A 23,092-nucleotide genomic window follows, 5' to 3' on the forward strand; every position below is an offset into this window, starting at 1 on the left:
GCAAGATCAGTGGTATCAATATTAATTAAATTATAATTAGATATAAACAATTGATATATTACAAAAGAATCTTACATTCTTACCATACAGTTTAGAGCTATAATATAGAACTCAAAACAGTCTCACCTATCTTTCTTGATGTTTGTGAAGGTTTTCAGGTTTGCTATATGAAAATTATGAAGGTAAATAGGAAGGTTAGAAAAGCTTTCTTTGTGCATGAAGGTAAACATGAAGGTTAGAAAAGCTTTCTTCATGCACACAACCTCATGAACTCATTTTCAAATATGTTTATATAATTTGAGCAAGTTGAAAGAGGAATGTGTTAAAATAGATTACAACAAACAAATTTATAGTCATCATAGCTTTCTAAATGCTAATATGTTCAATCATAATGTTTTTTTATTGCAGTCAAAATGTTAAAATTCACAATCAACATGTTAGAATTCAGTCATTCATAGTCAAAGTGTCAAAATTCGTAGTTAAAGTGTCTGGAATTATATTCAAAGTGTTAGGAATCACTCAAAATTTTAGAATTTACAGTAAAAAGGTGTTAATTCACAGTCACAATATCTGGATTTGTATTTAAAGTGTCTGGAATTCGTAGTTAAATGTGTAAGAAATTCTAGTCAAAGTGTTTGAAATTCCATACATTTATTATGAGTTGTCATTTCAATAGAGATACACCTCATAAATCATTTATCACTATATTCAAACCTCTATATAAAGTATATAAAATAAAGCAAATAACATATTATGATTGTGGAAGTTCTTGTCTACTGTCTCCACCTTCTATACATGTCGTTTGAAAAACATATGACCCTTCTTCATTCCTTTATTCTTCAAGTTCGTGTCCATTATCTCCATTTACACCCTTTGTATTAACATTATCCAATTAAATCAATCAAATGACGGTTTGTTGTAGTGAAAGTGAAGTGATTATAAGAACCTAGAGGACCAACAACAACCCTGGAAGATGATTTTACGATTGTCAAAAAAAGGTACCCTAGTTTTCATTTTCCCTCTTCTTATCTTCTATATTGTTTTAGTTTTTCAATTGCTAACCGTAATCCACTATTTCTGAATTTCATACGGACCATAGTGCGGGTTTATTTGGTAGGTTGATGATGAAAATGTTTGTCATTATTCTGTGATAATTTTCACAGGGTTGGTAAGAAGGAGCTTGAAACCTAAAATAGGAACTTGAATGTATGCTTAGTTTGTAGTTGAGTTTTGTTCTTAACCATAAATGCTTATTTGTTGTAAGTTTTAGGATTATCGGTTGTGTTTTTAGTTGTGTGGATTAGAATTATCAATTGATTTTTGGTTAAACATTTATTTTCTTACTTCAAATGTTAGGGTTTGCCTTATGTAGGTATTGCAATACTAAATCTAATCAAGATTAATATAAATGTTTGTTTCTTAGATGTCATTACAAATTGTCTGTCATCAGAAAGTGTTTGTCAATGAAAATGTTCATTTCATTGTAATACTCACTAATAAGAACATGGTGTATAGTGTTTGATATATATTGTTATTTGAGACACTTTTTGACCATGTTTTGAAAACCAAATTGGACCGGCCAGTTCAATCGGAAACCGGTCACGAAACCCGTTCTTATAGGCCAAAAAAACACTTGTTATGTGAACGGGTAAAAACCGGTCTGGTTGAACCGGTAAAAACTAGGAGTTGTAAAACTATTTATTTATTTATTGTATTTTTTGTAATTTTTATATAATTAAAATTAATAATAATATAATTATGACATCATTCGGTTTTTTCATTTTTATAGACCGGTCCCAATCGGTTTGACCAATTGAACCATCAAACCGATAAGATGGTCGGTTCGGTCTACATTTCAAAACTTTTTGATCAATATTGATAAGTTGGTTGGTATATAAGTTATTTGGGACAAATCTGGAATAACATTGATAAGTTGGTTGTTAATGCCAACAAAAGTGTGTGGTTATAGTTTAGAAAGAAAAAAAAAAGTTTATTTTTGCTTACCACTTTAAAAATGTCTAAAAATTGTGGCTAATTTTGGTCAAATTTTCTTTAATGCTTGTATGTTTTCAAAAGATATTCCTAGTTCACACATGATGAAAATCGTTTATATTTGAATTTCGTTTCATTAAGGATCGAATGTTGAGAACTATAAATAATAATAATAATAAATAAATAAATCCCAAAATCCCAAATAAAAAAAATGACCATTATCGTGTGCGAACTAGTCGTCTACCGTCACGATGACGTCATGGGACCATGGGACCTGTTCTTCACTGCACACCTCTGCTAGCTACTCGTCTACCTATCCACAAAAAGTCAAAAGGAAGCTTTCCTATCATTCTTCTATCTCCATTATTGACATTTCTCTTGACTTTTTGGTTTCAAATTCTTCCAGGATCCTGATCTTGATGTAACTGGCCTAATTTTGAGATAGAATTTCGTTTCGTTCATGTTGTTGTTGCCCTAATTTTGAATTTTCGAATCATGATGTGATAAATTAGTGATTAAGGTTGACAATCTGCCATGAATCTTCTGATTATGATTTCTATTTTCATCTTCAATGACACATTACATCGATTTACTCTTACAGATTCATTTTGGCATCACAGCACAGGGCAATTGACATAATCTACTAGTCAACATACAGAACTCATTGTTATGACTAAATTCAGTTGTTGTTTTGGGAAGGTAGCTTCCCCAACAAACGGTGTTCTTGTTCATAGAGGTACATGGTTAAAATCTAACTCTTTTTCCACAATTCCACTTACATATATATATGCCTATTCAATGCTAGTAATTTTCTCGAATATTTTCAGCAAACAATGGGGGAAGCAACAGGTAAGACTACATCTAAGATCATTGACAAAAACATTGGTTTTGGTTTAATAACAATTCGTGTGTCTTAAGTCTTAACTTACACGATATCTAATTATTTGAATGCAGAACTTTTGGATGTTGAGAATATGAGATTGTATACATACAAAGATTTGCAAATCGCTACAGGAGATTTTAAACCCGAAAATAAGATAGGGCAAGGGGGTTTTGGTTCTGTTTACAAGGTAAATTTCAAAATTTTCTGATCATTTATCTTCATGTGTTTAGATTATCATTAAACTACTTACTAATACCTTAAATATAAATTTGTTAATCTCTAGGGATTACTAAAAGATGGAAAAATAGTTGCTATAAAGGTTCTTTCTGCTGAATCAAGACAGGGTTTGCGAGAATTCTTGACTGAAATAACTATTATTTCAGATATACAACATGAAAATTTGGTAAAGTTACATGGTTATTGTGTGGAGAAAGATCATAGAATCTTGGTTTATGGGTATCTCAAAAACAGTAGTCTAGATCAAACCCTACTTGGTAATTGAAATTCGACACATCTTTTTTCATCCTTTGTATTTTTTTTTTAAATGATTTTGGTTTTTTGTTATAGGGGGGAATCATTGTAGCATTAAATTCACATGGGAAATTCGAAGGAAGATTTGTATAGGTGTTGCAAAAGGGCTTACTTATCTTCATGAAGAAGTGCAACCTCATGTTATTCATAGAGACATTAAAGCAAGCAATATTTTACTCGATGAAGATTTTACACCAAAGATTTCGGATTTTGGTCTTGCAAAGCTTTTTCCATCTCATTTAACTCATATTAGCACACGTATTGCTGGAACTCTGTAAGCGTTACATATTAAAAAATATAATATAATATCATTTCCACTATTATTATTAATATTTTTCTATTAATGGCAATGGCTTATTTTAGAGGCTATTTGGCTCCTGAATATGCAATAAGAGGCCAATTGACAAGGAAAGCAGATATTTACAGTTTTGGTGTTTTGCTTTTGGAAATTGTTAGTGGAAAATCCAATCAAAACAAACAGTTACCAGTTGAAGAACAATATCTTCTTGAAAGGGTATGGAATTTTTTATTTAAATTGTAGCGATGTAGTTATATTTATTTATTTATTTTAATTTAATATTTTTTTTCAGGTATGGGAACTATATAGGGAAGGGGAGCTAAAAAGGTTGGTTGACACTTTAATGGGAGACAATGATGATGATTTTGATAAAGATGAAGCTTGTAGGTACTTAAAAATCGGCTTACTTTGCACCCAAAGACTTCAAAAAAACAGACCATCAATGTCTAATGTGATGATGATGTTAAATGATGAAAAGGACCTTGATGAAAAAGATTTATCTGATCCGGGGTTAATTTCAGAGTTAACAAAGTTTAAATCCAATAAAAATAACACATCAGGTACTGCTACATCATCTAGCCACTCGGGAAAACAAGAGGATAAGGATTCCTCATTGTATGGAGACACAACATCATCGTACGCTACTATGAATTTTACCACAATTATTGGTCGATGATTGTACGATACACCATTATTATGTCTTTTGTATGGTAATAAATCTTCCTATTCTAATAAATGAATATGTTTATTCTTCTATTGACAAGTATTATACTATTAGAATTTCTCATTAATAACTATATGTAACATATCATGCCACTTGTCAAATTATTAATTATCAATTTCAAATTTCAAATTTAAATTTTCCACTCTAATTACATTAAATTAATTAATAATTGATTCTCCATTTTAAATTTCAAATTTTAAAATTTTTCATTCTAATTATATTAAATTAATAACATTAAATTAAAAAAATAAAATAAAATCAATACAGACTATAAGGTGATATAACTTTACATATTTGTTTAAATCAACAATTATAATTCTATATAATTAAAAAAATATCTCTTAAGTAATAATTTATTTGAAATAATTGATTATTAATTTTGATTTTTTAATATAAAAGTTTAATTAATTTTATAACCGTGGTTCTCACGGGTTATAAACTAATTCTTTATAAAGAAAATGAAAAAAAATGAATAGTAATTACAAGTTTGCCATTTAGACATCATGCCAAGAGTGGTGGAGGATTGTTGATTTTTTTGGCCTCATATTCACTTAATATGTGAATGTTAAACTGTGTCTTGCTTATAGTATTTTTAAGTGTTAGATTGTTAGATTCACATTGTGAAAATCGTCTATATTCACATTTAGACACTCCGCCATTTCTATCCAGATTTCCATGTTTTGAAGCTCTATTCCACCATTTCCAAACAAATCTTTGTATAGATGTGAAAGCATTACGGTCACAAACTACTTCAATTTATGCTAAAAGTTGACCAAATCCTTAGTCACTGAGAGAGGGAGTTGTACATGGTGGTGCAAATATTATGTACAGAGGTGGAATCTGGCAGAAAGATAAGGAACGGTGGTGTGAGTGGCCGATGGTTAAGTTTCATCAAACAATGACAAGGAGTATGCTCTAGTTTGGCCGATAATCAACTTTGTTTCTATTTTGGTGCATGGTGAAGATACTGGAATTCGATTGAAGTATTTTTCCCACTTTTAAACAACTGAGAGAGAGAGAGAGCCTTTTTTATTTTTAATTGATTAAAAACATTAAAATAGGAAAAAAGAAATCATAAGGGCAAAAAAGTCAATTTAAGTGCAAAAGGACTAAATTCACTGAAAAGATCTGAAATTGGACCATTTATGCATCACTAAACTTTTTTGGACAAAAACTACTACAAAGACTATTTTTTCAATTCTCAAAAAAAATATTTTGACAAAATTGCAAAAATGGTCCATATGTTTGTCAAAATTATATGGTTTGGTCCAAAAACGTTTGTTGGTGCATGAGTGGTCCAATCTTGGATCCTTTTAGTGATTTTGGTCCCTATACACTTGAAATTACTTTTATGCCCTTATAATTTATATTTTCTATTTTCTTTAAGTGCTAAAATGCTTTAAATAAATTAAATTTTCTTTCATTTAATTAAATAAAATAAAAATAAAAACTTAACCCACCATCTCATCCCTCTCATAGTATTGAGGATGAGAGAATCCCAATCATCACCACCTCTCTCCATCACCGGTGTCTGTAACCACCGTCGGCGGCTTCCATTCTCACCGGAGTTACCCGGTTCACGACCACCACCCACTTATCTCTCTCCGCATGACACCACTTAACTTTACTTCTTTCTATCTTTTTCAAAACAAACACTAACACACGGTCTCAAGAACACATGCTCACCAACTCAAGAACACCCACACCGGAAAACACCGACAACAAGCCGGAAACCAACACCACCCGCTCCCCTCCCATATCTAAACCTAGTAATGCAAGGGGTGCTCAAACCTACAAATTAAAACCAAACATCATGCCCAAAACAAACCCAGAAATTAACCTCATAAATCATTGATGAAATCAAATCAAATACCCAACTCTATCTCTACCGATAAGCAACCGATTCAAGACTTAATCTTCATCATTTTCTTCCTTAATTTATGTAACAGGCAAGCCAAAAGAACATTATCCCTTTCTTTTCCTACAACTCCAATGATTTCAGTAAAGTCATCCGTCACCACCGTATCCTCCACCACTACAAGCTACTTCCTATAAAATCTATGAACCCCCTCGTTCTCTTTCCTCTCTTTCTTTACTCCGCTACCGACTTTTGATTTTGGATCCAGAAACCAAATCGAAAACGATTTTAAGATTTGATTTTAGTGGAAATTTCGTGTAACACCCAGAATTTGAGGAGCAACTTTGGATATAAATCAACTTTTGGGGATTGGACACGGCGTGTTGGAGGCACCAACACGACGTGTCGAGATAAGAAAATACACGGGTCTCATTAAGAGCAACACGGTGTGTTGCCTCCTGGAACACAATGTGCTGGTCGTTGGAAATGAAACCCTAATCTTTCGGGTTTGCTCTCTATTTAAAGGAATGAGATGGCTAGGGTTTGTTCACCCTCAACCCTCAAGCCTTGAAGGAAATTCTAATCATCATTCCCTCTCATTTGTGAGCTAGTGTAGTGTTTTGGAGCCAAGGAAGGAAGATATTGGAAGAAGGAAGGCAAGATCCAGCAAGCAAGTCCCTCATCTTTCAACTTGGCACCCTTCTGGACCTTTGTAAGCTTCCAATATCCGATTTTTATCATTCCATGTTGCTAGATCTTGGGTTTTGTCCCTTAGCTTCTTATTCTTGAGAGTTGGAAGGGTTAGATCTCATAAAGTTTGCAACATTTTGGAATCCCCAGGTCAAGGTGACCTTGTAGAGTATTGGATATGGCTTATAATTGAGTTTTGATGTCATGCATTGAGATTAGTTAATAATTCTCATTATTGACCTGATATGGGTTCAAGACATGCATCGGACATGCATGTCTATAACGCACCGACCTCTGGATGGTTTTAGTGCTAGAACCTCTTCTGGAAAGTATTGGGCATCAACTTTAAGGATTGAGTGCTTATTGGTTAAGTCATTGCACCTTCTAGCCTCATAGATGGGTTTTGGTCCCTTTGGAGTAGTCCTAGAGAATAAAGTTGGAAACTTTATCCTCCTTCATATTATTTTGGTTTAGATTTGAGCTTTGGAGCTTTGTGAATCAAAGGAAATAGGTTAATGGATTAAGCTGCTGGAACTTTGGCAGACACGGTGTGCTTGCAAGTCAACACGCATGTTGGATGGGGTTTTCCCGACTGTTTGGATGCGGAAGGAACACGATGTGTTTGCAAGGCAACACAACATTTTGGAGTCAACATGGAATATTGACTTTGACTTTTGACTTTGACCAATTTTGACCTTGAGGGGCATTCAGGGTATTTTGGGATTTTGATGGTTATTGGTCACTTGGATGGATAGGTATTGATTGGAGATGAGATTTGGAGTCGGGACCTTATCAGCTATAGAGCAAATCAAGAGGTGAGTTTTCCTCGCTATACTTTCGGGTCGAATGCACCAAGGTCGGCCCATTGGTTTGATAACTTGATATTGTTGATATGCTGAGTACCAAATACGAGCTGAGGACCCGGTGGTATGCCAGACTCGTACTGAGGGCTTGAGGGTATTGGAGAAATCTAGATATGAGCTAAGGGTCGGGTCGGGTAGAGCATGCCAGACTCATACTGAGGGCTCAGTAGCATTCCAGATACGAGCTGAGGGTTGGTTGGTATGCCAGACTCGTACTGCGGGTTGAACATTGGATGCCAGTCTAATGACTGATTGGGCTAGGGAGCAAGCCAGACATAATCTGTGGGCCCAAGGGCAAGCCAAACTTATGTTGTAGGCTCAAGAGCAAGCTAGATACGAGTTGTGGGCCCGATAGGCAAGCCAGACTCATATTGTGGGCTCAAGGGTAATCCAGTCTTTTAGCTGTGAACCCAATACATGTTGTTATATTATGTGTGCTATTTGATGGTATGTTGGTACTTTGGGGAAACTCCCTAAGCTTCGTGCTTACGGTTTTGGTTTATGGTTTCAGGTACTTCAGTGGTCTGTGACAAGGAGAAGGCGTGATTGTATATATCCTCGTGTTTTTAGAACTTATGATTTCTGGAAAACTCTGACAATGAAAATGTTTTGAAAACTATGTTGTAAACGATTCCAATTTTAAATAATGTTTTGGATAATAGTTTCTAGACACTTTTATTAATAAAGGGGTTATTTTTTAAAGGTTTAAATTTATTGAAATTTTTGGGATGTTTCATTTCGATGTGGACTTTAATTTTCAGATTTAAGTTCATCAGAAAGCACCGTTGTGGTGAAACGACTCAACCATCAACAACCCTATCGATTGGGTAGAGGTCAATGTAGGCGAAGAAGGAAATGGGTGAAGATGGAGGTTTGGGATGGCAACCGTCTTGAAGGCGTAGGAGATGAAAATGTATGCACTAGAAAAATCTCAATCGAAAAAGGTTGCTCCAACGAACTCGACAGCGGGGAAGCCAGGGTTCCAGCTGAAGATTTGGTGGTGGCGGTGTGGGGTTGACTTTGTTTTTGGTGGCAGTGGTTCCAATTGGGGAGATAACGTCCAAGAGAGAGATAGAGAGAGAAAGAGAGATTTATTTTGTTTGTGTTTTTTTAAATTACAAGAATAAAGAAAATAAATAAATAAATTGAAAAATAATTATTTAAAGGGCATATTAGTCATTTTAGGTTGGTGTGGACCAAAAATACAAAAAATACCAACTATAAGGACTAAAGCCACACAAGGTATTCAAAATTGGACCACTGATGCATCACCAAATCTTTTTAGACAAAAACTACATAATTTTGACAAGCACAGGGACCATCTTTGCAATTTTGTCAAATATTTTTTTCTCTAACCGGAATGTTAATTCCGGACTTGGTGTTTACTTTTGTCAAAAATAATTTTTTTTTGATAGCATGTGCTAAAAGATTGCCAAGTCATATTTTTTTGGACACTAAGCATAACATGATGATATGGAGTGGTGATGTGTTTAAAAGGTAATTCCTTTTTTTCTTTAATTAAATAAATGTTTATTTAAATATTTAAATAACATAAACTTTAAAATAAAATACAAGTTGCTAAGCTGGAAGTACATGCATCTAAAGCTGGAATAATGAAAAGGTGAGATGAGACCATTTTTTTTCCTCATCATGTACTCTTTCTTCTCGTCAAGGGTATGACGCACATGATTTAACAAATGGGTTTAGCGAACTCTTCGGATGTAGTAGTGAGGATGCCACATAAGCTTAGCGAGGGAGTGGCGACCACTCCCTTTAGCCTAATAGATTAATTTAGAGTAAATTAATCGCCTCATAGAGTTTACAATATATTCCCCATTTGGTGATACGGTGAAATTCATGACAAGGATTTATATGGCCGCTCATAAAATATTCCTAGTTGACACGTGAGAATTAGAAAAAAAAAATAATAAATAATAACCCAATAGCCCAAATGAAATAAAATTGAAAGGAGAAATCATGATGGGAATCGTTTGATTTCATTTGATCATAGGATCGAATGTTGAGAATTAGAAAAAAATAATAATAATAACAACCCAAAAACCCAAATAAAATAAAAAGGAAAGGAGAAATCATAATGGGAATCGTTTGAATTTCATTTTATTTTATATATGATCGAATGTTGAGGATTAGAAAAAAAACAATAATAAATAAATAGCCTAAAACCCAAATAAAATAAAAAGGAAAGGAGAAATCATGATCGAAACATTATTGTGGTCGTACTAGTCGTCTACTGTAATCCTGAGGAGCGTGGGACCTGTTCTTCAACGCACACCCTGCGAGCTACTGGTCTACCTGTTCGCAAAAAGTCAAAGCAAGCTTTCGTGTTCAAAGTCTTCTATCATTCTTCCATCTCCTTTATTGACATTTCTCTTCTTCACACGCCGATGAACTTGATAACATTCCTTTGGTCAGTTCTGTTGTTCATATGCTTCTTTAATCGATTTTATATTCCTTTCCTTTTTCTGTATTCAAATTCATAACAAATTTAGCTCCATCGATTTCATACTTCTACTTCTCTCATGTGTATGTATCTACCCTACAACGGATGAACTATATCTTGTGATTCATTTACAGAGCTTATTGTCTAGAGAATTTTGCAGACTTTGAGCGCAATCCGGTTTTGAACTGTACGGAGCTTGTCGAGAAGTGATATATCGCCCTTTTGGTTTTAAATCCATCCAGGATCCTGAACTTGATGTAATTGCCCTAATTTTGAGATGAATTTCATTCCGTTTATGTTGTTGTTGCCCTGAATTTGAATTTTCGTGGCATGATGAGATAAATTAGTACTTAAGGTTGATGATCTGTGATAAATCTTCTGCTTATGATTTATATTTTCATCTTCAGTGATACATTAGAATTGTTTTGTGTATACAGATTCATTTTGGCGTCTCAGGCAATTGATAGAATCTACTAGTCAGCATAGAGAACTCCTTGTTATGGATAAATTCAGTTGTTGTTTTTGGAAGGCAGCTCCCCCCAAAAATGGTGTTCATGGTAAAATCTTAACTTGAGAGTTTCATAACTCCTTTTTTCCACTTACATATTCTTGTTCAATGCTAATCATTTTCTTGAAAATTCTCAGCAAACAATGGGGGAAGCAACATTGATCTTAGTGTAGGTAAGACCACCTCTAAAAGATCATTGGCAAAAACCTTGGTTTTGGTTTCATAAGAATTGTTGTGACTTTACACTTTACATCACATATACTTATTTGAATGCAGAACTTTTGGATGTTGAAAATATGAGATTGTATAAATACAAAGATTTGCAAATCGCTACTGGAGATTTTAAACCTGAAAATAAGATAGGGCAAGGGGGTTTTGGTTCTGTTTACAAGGTAAATTTCAAAATTTTCTAATCATTTTCCTTCATGTGTTTAGATTATCATTAAACTACTTACTAATACCTTAAATATAAATTTGTTAATCTCTAGGGATTACTAAAAGATGGAAAAATAGTTGCTATAAAGGTTCTTTCTGCTGAATCAAGACAGGGTTTGCGAGAATTCTTGACTGAAATAACTATTATTTCAGATATACAACATGAAAATTTGGTAAAGTTACATGGTTATTGTGTGGAGAAAGATCATAGAATCTTGGTTTATGGGTATCTCAAAAACAGTAGTCTAGATCAAACCCTACTTGGTAATTGAAATTCGACACATCTTTTTTCATCCTTTGTATTTTTTTTTTAAATGATTTTGGTTTTTTGTTATAGGGGGGAATCATTGTAGCATTAAATTCACATGGGAAATTCGAAGGAAGATTTGTATAGGTGTTGCAAAAGGGCTTACTTATCTTCATGAAGAAGTGCAACCTCATGTCATTCATAGAGATATTAAAGCAAGCAATATTTTACTCGATGAAGATTTTACACCAAAGATTTCGGATTTTGGTCTTGCAAAGCTTTTCCCATCTCATTTGACTCATGTTAGCACACGTATTGCTGGAACTCAGTAAGCTTTATTTACATCTTAAAAACATAATATCACTTCCAGATATTATTAAACATTTCCACTAATGTTTTGGTAATGACTTATTGTAGAGGCTATTTGGCTCCTGAATATGCAATAAGAGGCCAATTGACAAGGAAAGCAGATATTTACAGTTTTGGTATTTTGCTTTTGGAAATTGTTACCGGAAGACCCAATCAAAACAAACGGTTACCAGTTGAAGAACAATATCTTCTTGAAAGGGTATGCAATGTTTTATTTACTTTCCTACTACAACATGAAATTTCTCATTTAAGTAATTGCTATTAGCATGAAACTTTCACACCTATCTTTAGCATACACACAATATTCACAAAGGGAACAAAGAATTGTTGATATTGATTTGGGTCCACAAGATTCTTTTATTGTGTCATTATGAAAACCAAATTCATCAAATTCAATAGTACATTTATTATCACGAGTAAATTTTCCGACATAAATGAGATTTTTAATTAGTTAAGGGGTTATGAGAACGTTTTTTAGGGATCGTGACCAAGGTTAGTGTTACCCGAGTGAGTAACAGGAATTCGAGATCCATCACCTACTAAAAATTACTAAAAGTGGAAAAAAAATTGCACTTGTTGCTAGAATATACAACATAAATACATCTAATAGGTACATTGTAGGAAATAAAAATGCACTTCACTCTTTTCATAATTATATGCAATATACTTCATTTTTTTTAATCTATAATAGCAATGCACTTATATTATTTCCCGATAGTAGTAATATGTAATATGAAATTCGTGAAATGTATTTATTTTTTACCCATAACAACAACATACTTACATTTCTTTACACATTTAGGTGATATTTGTTTTTCGAAGCTAAAATGTCTGTAGTCTGCGGACCACATCTGCAACCCTTTGCAGCGAAGTGGTGGACCAAACGTCTACAAACTACAATAAGAAGTTTGTTTGTTTTTTTAACGTCTACAGGCTGCTGAAATAAAAAGAAATTAACCATACAATAGTTAAAAAAAAAATCTAAATCAAATATTTATTTAGTTTTAATCATATGCAAATCGAATATAAAGATCATTATGATGATATGATTTGTAAAGACGTTTGTATAAAATAACTAAACATAATAATTGCTAAATAACAATAAATAAAATTATTAATTTAGCAAACAACATCTTCATTTTGTTAAATTTTCCAAAACGATGGTTATTTCTTTGGTACCTTCAATAGATTTGGTAATTTTAGTGAATAACTTTTTAATTTATTTGGTTATAGACAATGTAACACAACAAAAATGTTATATAAAATTTACCAAACGGTTTTGAAATTATGTAAAGTATATATTTGCATTGTTTATAATATACTTCATAATATTATTAAATTAATAAACATGTTGAAAATTTAAAACAAATTTATATTGAATAATATAACTTAAAGGTGGGAAGTGGCTTTGACGAGGAGGGTCCAGTGTTGCGCGATGCAGCACATGCGCAACAGTTTTTAAGTCAAGAGTCTTTTAAAAAACAAACAACTGCGAAAGGCCAAATGTTGCACGTGTTTTGTGTGGCGCAGCCAGAAGTGATCAGAAGTGGTTTTTAAAAAAACAAACAAACAGCTCCTTATTCTTTATAGCAACGTACTTATAATTCTTTATTCTTTATAGCAATTTACTTACATTTTTTAACCGATAGTGGCAATATTTAACATGAAACTCGAAATATACTTAAGTTTTTGCCCATAATACCAAATACTTACATTTCACTACACATGATAGCAATGTATTTATAATTCTTCACTCATTATAGCAATGTAGTTATATTTATTTATTTATTTTAATATATTTTTTTTCAGGTATGGGAACTATATAGGGAAGGGGAGCTAGAAAGGTTGGTTGACACTTCAATGGAAGATAATGATGAGGATTATGATAAAGATGAAGCTTGTAGGTACTTAAAAATTGGGTTACTTTGCACCCAAAGTCTTCCAAAAAACAGACCATCAATGTCTAGTGTGATGATGATGTTAAATGACGAAATGGACCTTGATGAAAAAGATTTATCTGATCCAGGGTTAATTTCAGAGTTGAAAAACTTTAAATCCAATAAAACTACCAACACATCAGGTAACAACACATCATCTAGTAACTCAGGAAAACAGGAGGATAAGGATTCCTCATTGTATGGACACTCAACATCATCGTTTGCCACTATGAGTTTTACCACAATTAATGATCGATGATTTCACAATACACCATTTTTTTTTGTCTTTTTATAGTTGTAAATTTTTTGGAAACAAAATTTATTAGTAATTATGACTTTGCCATTAAGACATGCTAAGATTGGTGGAGGATTGTTGATGTGTTATTTATTTTATTTTATTTTTTTTGTAGATAAGTAATGTATGTGATAACATTATTTGGATAGTTTTGAAGAAAGGAAAGTTGAATTCCTTTGTTTGATGGTGTATATGAATGTGTAGTATCATGTCATCAAACAATCTTTTGGTTTGGACTTCTCTAAACAAGGGTATTTTAGGTATTTCATAAGTAATCACATATTATTGTAATATATTCTAACTATATTATGGGGTCGTTTTCTCCGAGAAAATGAGATGCAAGCTATATTTTTATGATATAAATAACCCTAAAAATGATAATGTTTCCCTCATATTCTCTTAATATATGTTATTCTTTGAGATAATATCACTGTAGCACAATGAAGTTTTGGGTTTGGTCTGATTTGACCAGTTATGTTTTTTTTTTTTTTTGCGCAATAGGTCACCTAATTTTTACTGTACATGTCAATTAAGCCACTATCGTTAGTTTTTAACCATTCATCCGTTAACCTGTTATTCTAAATTACACAAATAGCCCCTATGGTTTTAATTCTTTCGTACTTAGTCCCTTACCATCTATGGTTTAAATTAGATGACCAAAACGACCACATTTTATGAAAATATGGGGACCAAAGTGTAACATTTCCTAATAATTACTAATTAGCTTAACTAATATAACTTTTAAGAAACCCACAGTTTATCGCTGACCCCATCACTTCGTCTCTCCAGCTATGAAATCTGCTCCTATCGACAAATATAGTTTCTTGAGACCTGAAGGATTGTAGATCGATCATCGTAACGTTTTTACAATCAGAAATTCAAATCTATATGGAAACAAACATCTCAACGATCAACGATTTCCTAGAATTAATCATCACAACTCCTTGATCTCGTCTACGATATGAAATTCCGACTCCAATTCTACGATGGAAACCTCCCTCTTCGAGAAAGATATGGTTTCTTAATCTGTGATTTATTTTCTCATGATTTAAGTCAGATATTCGGATCTGTTTACCGTAGAGTTCTCTCCAAAGACGACGATCAAGATCCATGTTTTATTAATCTTCACTAAGCCAAAATTTCTTTTGTTTATGTGTGTTCATATGATTAAAGGGAGTCGTTTGTTTGAAACTGGTGTGTAACTAGTGTTCTTTCCAAGTTTTTTCTAAACTTTAGAATTTCTAGCTTATGTATTGTAATCTGTCAAAGTTATTACCCTATAGATTTGATTTTGCATATTCTTTCTTCTACTGTAATGGAGATAGTCCAGTCATAACCATTATATACAAAATATAATGCAATGTGTATCGAATTGAACCTGATGAACCGTTAATCTTTAATCAATTTAAAGAATTTTTTTTGGTATGGGTTGAATCTGATAAACTCGAAATCGTAATTTTTGCCTAGTATGTTTCAACCAGATTTAATGGGAAAGACAACGACAATGTTACACTATGGTCCCCATAATTTTATAAATGTGGCAGATTTGGTTGTGTAATTTAAACTATAACTAGTAAGGGATCAACTACGAAATAAATTTAAATCATAAGGGTTCTTGTATAATTATAATAACTGCTTAACGGATGAATGGTTAAAAACTAACGATAATGACTTAATTAACATGTACAATAAAAATTAGATGACCTATTGCATAAAAAATAGCATAATTGATTAAATCGAACGAAACTCAAAACTTCATTGTGCTACAGTAACATTATCCCTTATTCTTTTGTAAATAGTCATTTGTTTTCTTAAAAGAAAACAATGTATCATAAGTTTGAATATATATATATATATATATATATATATATATATATATATATATATATATATAGAGAGAGAGAGAGAGAGAGAGAGAGAGAGAGAAATTTCAGATCAATCAAACTCCAGGTTCACTATGGTTCGTGAATTGTGAATTTGAATTGTATCCAATTTGTACACATTATTTCATATGCAAATGACCATTACACTTAAATTTTTTTATTTTTTATTTTTTATTTTTTATCTTGAGTAATTCATTTGTGTATGATCAAAAAATCGAAATAGTAAAACAAATCAAATGTTCTAAATGGTGTGAAACATGATGTGATGACAATGTCAAACTTCAAGTCATGGTGAGAATGGGCAAACCATGAAGTTTTTCAAAAGGCGACAATTTTATATACATTACAATCACATAATTATAGAATTATATTAAATATATCAAGTTTTTAAAAGTGTTATATTAACACTTAATATAAAAAAGTTAACAAAAATTCAATTGTTTCATGTCCGATAAAAAAACAAACAAAAACTTGCACCATGAAAAAAAAAACTCGCGTCATAACACGATAAGGGGTACCATGACACGTTATTTGAGTGACGTGCATGCTTAACAAACTCGTATTTGACGTTTTCGAGATGACTACACCATGTTTCACGCTATGGCACACAATGACACGCCTTTTGGAACCATGGTTTAGATTCACTATAATTTACATAAATATTTATAATTAATATTCATCATTCACAAGTGAATCACAGTCATGTATACTAAAAAATCGGTAGATATTATACGATTATTATACATAACGATCATTCACATTGAATATTAATTATAAAAAAAAAAATTATATGTTAACGATTAATTTGTGAATAATCATCAATTGCTGAAAAAAAAATAAGTATAATGAATATTTACATGTGAATTATTTTCGATAAAAAAATGACATATTTTAGATTCATAATGTAAATATGAACTGATATTTTAAAGAGAAAAAAAAATAGTTTTTTTATTATATCGATTTGGATTTTCTTACAAAAAGAAAATATCATTGTTTTCCAAAAATAAAGATAATATCAACTTATCAAATAATCTAACAAAGTTGCAAAAATGACTCTAATACAAATTGTTGGGTTTTTAGTATAAAATAATCTCATTATAGTAACAAATTCAATGTAATTAACAAACAAAAACATTTTATAAATTTGAATAAACTAAAATCATTTTAACCACCAATGATTATTTTGCAAAGCTTAGAAATATTAAAACACAACCATAGGAAAAAAGAATACATTTGAAGACTTTGATTCTCATGGAAGATTGAAAGTTGATGAAGAATATAGAGTAGAATTCCATCTTAGCTAGAATCACCAATAATTCTTCAACTTGATAAGATGTTAGTCTTCTTCTTGTAATAACAAAACTCTTAAGCTTTTAAAAACAAAAAATATAGCTTTTTTTTTCTTTCTAAAAGAGAGTTCAAGTATCAAAGCTTTTCTCTACAAATGACTTAACCCTTTAAGTGAAATGAGAAAAGAGTGAGTGTGTGTGTGTGAGAGAGAGAGAGAGAGAAAGGAAGAATTCAAATTTCATCCATCAAGAAAGAAGAGAAAGAAGAGAATGACTAGCTTATTATACTCTTTACTTTAAGTCTTTATCCCATGGGCCTTAGCACTTTAAGACCCATGCTTTATCATTATGCCAGGACACACCTTACAAGCATGCATGCCTTAATATAATAATCAAAAGCCCTTAACTTGTCCCCCTCCATACAACTTATGATTTTGCTTATAAAAAAGAAAGAGATCATTCTTTTATAACTTATAAACCTTTATCTAATTAGCTAAAAGACAAAAGTATTTATAGTCCAAAAGAATATACATAACACAATAAATCTTACCTTATGATATATCATGATGTGTTATGATACTTAACATTGAAAATTAATATTTCTATGAAATAAATAATTTCCAATTAATTACAATATACACACACATATATATATATATATATATATATATATATATATATATATATATATATATATATATTTGGCTCATGGAATATATGATTGTCATGTACCTAAACTTATATATAGAACCCTCCAAACAATGTAGTTTTGATCCATTTATATCCAAAGTAATTATGATATATCTTTTACTATTCTTCCTTGATCACGTGACTTATTAAATCGATCAAATTTATGTTCTTTTTCTTCATTGTGTCTAAGAAGTTAAAGCATTAAAAGTTGTGACAATTTAATCAACCCTACTAATTTCTAAATGAAAACTAATAGAATAAAAGATAAAAGAATAACATGTCATAACTCAATCAAACTTTTCATAAAATCATTGGATATAATTTTTCAATTGAAAGACAAAACACTTGAGTTATATAAATAATCAAATTCTTATAAATAATATATTTATATCAAGTTGTTGTTAGTGTGACACTTTAGGATCATATATTATCTAGCAGTATCATTCTATAATGAATCCGGAACATAAAGATATTTCACGTATTACAGTTGTAAAAAATGAAGATAATGACTTATTCTAGGTTTGAGTATTTGATGATCAACATACTTGTTCAAGTTATTCCCAATCATTTTCAAATAAATAAATTAAGTTTTAGAACATGTATTGAAATATTTGATGGGGGAACATCTAAAAAAAACTTCTACCACATTTTTAAGGAGTCTACCAAGTAAATTGGAGCTTCATCATCATTGTGTCACCTTTAAATTCACCATTTCTTGTCAACCTTATCCTCCTTTAGTAGCTTGATAGAAATGATAAAAAAAGCCATTAAAAAAGAAATAAACATGCTCCTTCAAGACTATAAAGTTAAAATATATACCTCGTGAACATCATTGAACTTGCTTGGACTGTTCACATTATATTTTTATAACTAGTTGGTGTAGGTTTAGTCAGTTCAATGGTAATATGTGGGAAAAAGAACATAAGGGGTAACCCTGAAATAAAGTTAAACTATGGTACCCTTATAAGCTATTAACCTAAAAATAGACATAACTTGTAATTTTAGATATACTACATGGATCATGATTAAACATGAAAACACGTATATTTTTTTTCTTCAAAAATGTTTTATAATTTATTAGCAAAAACACGAATATTGGATTGGCCCACATAATATTAGGTAGTTGCTCAGTAAAGACCGACCAAACCAATGATGCTTAGCTGAAACTAGGGCGAGCATCAGTCCGTCCTAGTTTGGAATGGAATCAGAGCCGGTTTAGACCAATAATGAGAATCGATAATCATATTATAACCATTTAACTAGAACGAAGTATAAATATTATACTAGTTGTTGAAAAAAAACATAAAAAAAACATATCATTTTGACTTCAAACGAAAAAATTATGGGAGTTTAAAGATGATGAAAGATTAAGTAGGATTGTACGATCGAGCTCAAACTGAAAATCCTCTCATACAAGCTAATAAAAATACAATTTAGTTGTCAAATAGAGGACAAATGGAGCTGTCAGATAATAAGAATGTAATATGAATAATCCAAACAAGTTTATAAAAATGTAATGCGTACAATCCAAACAAATTTAATGGTAATATACAGACAAAAAACTTATGAGACTAAATTTAAATAAAACCTAAACTATGTTACCTACGCCAACTGTCGTAAAGACATAATGAATCCAAACAAGTTCAATTGGATTAAAGAAAACTTAAGAAACTAAACCTAATTTATTTATTTATTTTTGACATGTTTTATCCTTTATGTAACCTTGTTAAAAAGTTGTAGCGAAAATGTAAGTTAGAGAATATTTTATGGACCATTCACGCAATTCGCTTGAAGATATTTCTACCGACTCGCTCAAAGGGCAATTTCGACATTGCACCTCATCGTCTATGAAGAGAACCTAAACCCTCATCGATAACTAGGGTTTTAAACGCCCAGAACCCCAAAGACACTCGAAAATCGCTAAAAATGGCGACTCGCGTTCTCCTTCGCACCCTTCTCTCCTCCGTCAATCAAACCCTAATCCCTCGTTCATTCACAACATCTGCTTATCTTCAACGTTTACGCCCTATTGTCACTATCGCCGCCGCTAATATCCGTCACTCCTCACTTGCGGCTACCAATACCCGTGCTTTCTCTACCCGACTCACCACATCTTCTCTGAATGATTCGAACCCTAATTGGTCAAATCGTCCCCCAAAGGAGACAATTCTTCTCGATGGCTGCGATTTTGAGCACTGGCTTGTCGTGGTGGAGAAACCCGAAGGCGAACCGACTAGAGATGAGATAATTGATTCGTATATCAATACCCTAGCCAAGGTTGTTGGCAGGTAAGAATGATTATAGTTTTTTCCCTATTTTTTATTAACCGAATCTGTTAATTGTAAACTTGAAAACATTCGAAGGGAATCCGTTTAGTTTTAAAACATGATTATAATTTCTTTATACAAATTGCTCGATGGTTTTCTTTTTCATTATGACAAGGATCAAGGTTGAAACTTTAGATTGTGTAGTAGTCAATAGTCACATCTGTTTTTGGATGTTTCTGTATTCTTTTAAACAACTGGTTGGAGTTATATGCTTCGATTAAACTCCATTATTTGTTTTTTTAGTTACGATGAAGCAAGAATGAAGATCTACTCAGTTTCAACAAGATGCTACTATGCTTTTGGAGCCCTTGTGTCGGAAGAAGTTTCTTACAAGATTAAAGGTAATCAAATCTTTCAAAACTTAGAATCCTCAAATCATATAATTTGCTAAATTGTATATACTGACTGATCAAATTCTCATTATATATATCAGAGTTACCTGGAGTTCGTTGGGTTCTTCCTGATTCTTACTTGGATGTTAAGAACAAAGATTATGGAGGTAATTCTCTTAACAGTTACATTCTTCACTTTGAATTTTGAGTTATAATGTTGGATTTTTTATCATTTTAGGTGAACCATTTATTGATGGAAAGGCTGTTCCCTATGATCCAAAGTACCATGAGGAGTGGATTAGAAACAATGCTCGTGCCAATGAGAGGAACAGGAGGAATGACAGGCCTCGCAACTTTGACCGGTCAAGAAATTTCGAAAGAAGAAGAGAGAACATGCAGAGCAACCGTGGACCACCAGTTATGGGCGGTCCACCACCACCCATGGGCGGCCCACCACCACCACCTAACTACTTGGGTGGTCCACCACCCAACAACATGGGCGGACCACCACCCAATATGGGAGGTGGCCCACCACCCAATAACATGGGAGGAGGTCCACCACCCAGTAACATGGGGTATGGAGGTCCTCAGTCCAACAACTGGAATGGACCACCACCACCTTACAATGGAGGGCCGCCAAACATGGGAGGAGGAATGAGGCCCCCGCCTCCTAATTACCAGCAGCAGGGAGGATGGAATGCACAGAACAATGGAGGACCAGGGTATCAAGGGCAAAATAGTAATTATCCTCCTCCTCCTCCTCCTCCACAGAATGTAGGTGGTGGGAATCCATACCAGAATCAGGATGTACCTGGGAGAGACATGCCTATGCCCCCTGCAGCCAACTATTAATAATGGGAATGGCTGATTCCATTCCGGTTACAAAGTGTGTTTTGGTTGTGGTTTAGTTAATGAGAAATGGTAGTTTGGTTCAAAAGGTTTTTGTCACAAACTTGAGGTATCATCGAGCTTATGGTATATTGTATAGCTTAGTGACAATCATGATGGGTCTATTTATGCTGCATTTAGTTATGAACCTATTTATTTATGGATATGTGGATTTATCTAAATTATGTTATTGCAGCTATTAGTTTTATCTGGATTTGTGATTTTGTCAATTTTGCGTCTGATATCTTAAAAAGAAGAAAGATTCAAATCGTCTGTCCAAGAAATGCAATTGTTAGTCAAAACAAGTAAGGATACTGTAGAACATCAAGAACTTTTCATACCCGTGGAATGTTAATTTACAAAGGATACTGTAGAACATGTGCGAGCCCTTATTTAGTGGAAGTAGTTATTGATTTATTACAATTTGTCATCTGTAATATACTATTTTAAATGGTTAGATACAAGAATATCAAAACCATTTATTCATTTGGTTTTTGACAACTTACTTCATTCTTATTGATTTAAATAAAGTGTTTTTGATATTTATATTCAATTAAACATTAAATTAAATAGACATTATCATATACTAAAAATAACTTGTTATTACATTTCGGTACCCGATAAGTTAATCATAACAATTTTTAAATTCCGTTTTAACCCAAGTTGCTAACTAACACTTAAAAAAAAAAACTAACTTGTTTTAAATAAGCATATCTCAAACACTCCCTATAACTTAAAGACTATAATGTTGTAGAACAAGCACAAGCCAGTCTTTCTTTTCTAGAATGAATATAATTAGGGCTATTTCACAATATAAATGACAAGTTACCTTCACTTTCCAAAAAAAAAAAAAAAACAAATTTCATAATATTCATCAATTTTAATTAGAAAGGTTGGATGAAATAGAAAAGAAACAACCAGTCATATCTATCAATATTAAATGTTTAACAAATTGACGTCTAGATTTGATCCTAACACCACACCTAGATAGGACATGCGCAAACAAAACATTTGAAGTTTTCATGTTTTTTTAAAAGGTTATTGCCATAAAAACTCTTATATTTACATAAAATCTGTGGTTATGTCCTAAGTTCAAATTAATGTCCATTAATACCTTATATTTTGGATATTTTTTTGTCACTTATGGTTTTTTGTCAGGTTAAATGTGGATAGTAGGTCACCTGGACATCTAAACATAAAGTAACCACCATCACATGTGGGTAGTTGACCACCACCACTACCACCTTTAGGAGGAGCTGTCTCCAACACCCTCTCTGCCTTCACCACCATCCCCTCGGATGAAACCCTAGCCGCTTTTATCAAAAGAAGAACTCTGACGTTGAAGGAAGCTCTGAATGATATGGAGTGTGTCGATTTCATGGTTTGTGCTCATATTTTTTTTCTCCCTCACGTATGTAACAACAGTAGAGCGTACCCCCTTCTCGTCTCTTTTTTTTTTTTTTTTTTTTTTTTTTTTTTTTTTTTTTTTTTTTTTTTTCCGTTTCACGCCCTTCATCTTCTTTTTCTTATTCAAATTGCACCACAACCTCTTCGATCCAGATTAGGCTATAGTAAATCTGTTCACACAAGGA

The 23,092-nt window shown here is 32.3% G+C and overlaps 3 protein-coding genes across 12 annotated transcripts; all 3 read left to right on the forward strand.

Annotated features, from left to right (window-relative positions):
* The first annotated feature begins 2,294 nt into the window (after positions 1 to 2,294).
* LOC111913648 (cold-responsive protein kinase 1) lies at positions 2,295 to 4,460 on the forward strand. Of its 3 annotated transcripts, none has more exons than XM_023909371.2 (7): positions 2,295 to 2,512; positions 2,594 to 2,728; positions 2,947 to 3,062; positions 3,159 to 3,369; positions 3,443 to 3,680; positions 3,770 to 3,920; positions 3,997 to 4,460. In XM_023909371.2, exons 2-7 carry the CDS (start codon positions 2,662 to 2,664, stop codon positions 4,378 to 4,380), a joined length of 1,167 nt encoding a protein of 388 aa, XP_023765139.1. In that variant the 5' UTR covers positions 2,295 to 2,512; positions 2,594 to 2,661; the 3' UTR covers positions 4,381 to 4,460. The 3 variants fall into 3 exon arrangements, with proteins under 3 accessions (XP_023765139.1, XP_023765147.1, XP_042752205.1); XM_023909379.2 differs by having other exon boundaries at positions 2,613 to 2,728; XM_042896271.1 differs by lacking the exon at positions 2,295 to 2,512 and adding an exon at positions 2,820 to 2,841 and having other exon boundaries at positions 2,589 to 2,728.
* A 5,594-nt stretch (positions 4,461 to 10,054) lies between these two features.
* On the forward strand, positions 10,055 to 14,282 carry LOC111913625 (cold-responsive protein kinase 1). 8 transcript variants are annotated; one of them, XM_052765403.1, is made up of 9 exons: positions 10,055 to 10,383; positions 10,461 to 10,655; positions 10,738 to 10,857; positions 10,946 to 10,981; positions 11,085 to 11,200; positions 11,297 to 11,507; positions 11,581 to 11,818; positions 11,908 to 12,058; positions 13,669 to 14,282. In XM_052765403.1, exons 3-9 carry the CDS (start codon positions 10,800 to 10,802, stop codon positions 14,053 to 14,055), a joined length of 1,197 nt encoding a protein of 398 aa, XP_052621363.1. In that variant the 5' UTR covers positions 10,055 to 10,383; positions 10,461 to 10,655; positions 10,738 to 10,799; the 3' UTR covers positions 14,056 to 14,282. The 8 variants fall into 8 exon arrangements, with proteins under 8 accessions (XP_052621363.1, XP_052621362.1, XP_052621364.1 ...); XM_052765402.1 differs by having other exon boundaries at positions 10,055 to 10,267; positions 10,435 to 10,655; XM_052765404.1 differs by having other exon boundaries at positions 10,055 to 10,267; positions 10,449 to 10,655.
* A 5,532-nt stretch (positions 14,283 to 19,814) lies between these two features.
* LOC111913613 (multiple organellar RNA editing factor 8, chloroplastic/mitochondrial) lies at positions 19,815 to 21,714 on the forward strand. Its single transcript, XM_023909342.3, has 4 exons — positions 19,815 to 20,241; positions 20,524 to 20,621; positions 20,714 to 20,779; positions 20,851 to 21,714. Exons 1-4 carry the CDS (start codon positions 19,880 to 19,882, stop codon positions 21,462 to 21,464), a joined length of 1,140 nt encoding a protein of 379 aa, XP_023765110.1. The 5' UTR covers positions 19,815 to 19,879; the 3' UTR covers positions 21,465 to 21,714.
* Positions 21,715 to 23,092: the final 1,378 nt, after the last annotated feature.

The sequence above is a fragment of the Lactuca sativa genome, chromosome 7 (assembly GCF_002870075.4).
Source record: "Lactuca sativa cultivar Salinas chromosome 7, Lsat_Salinas_v11, whole genome shotgun sequence".
NCBI classification, from domain to species: domain Eukaryota; kingdom Viridiplantae; phylum Streptophyta; class Magnoliopsida; order Asterales; family Asteraceae; genus Lactuca; species Lactuca sativa.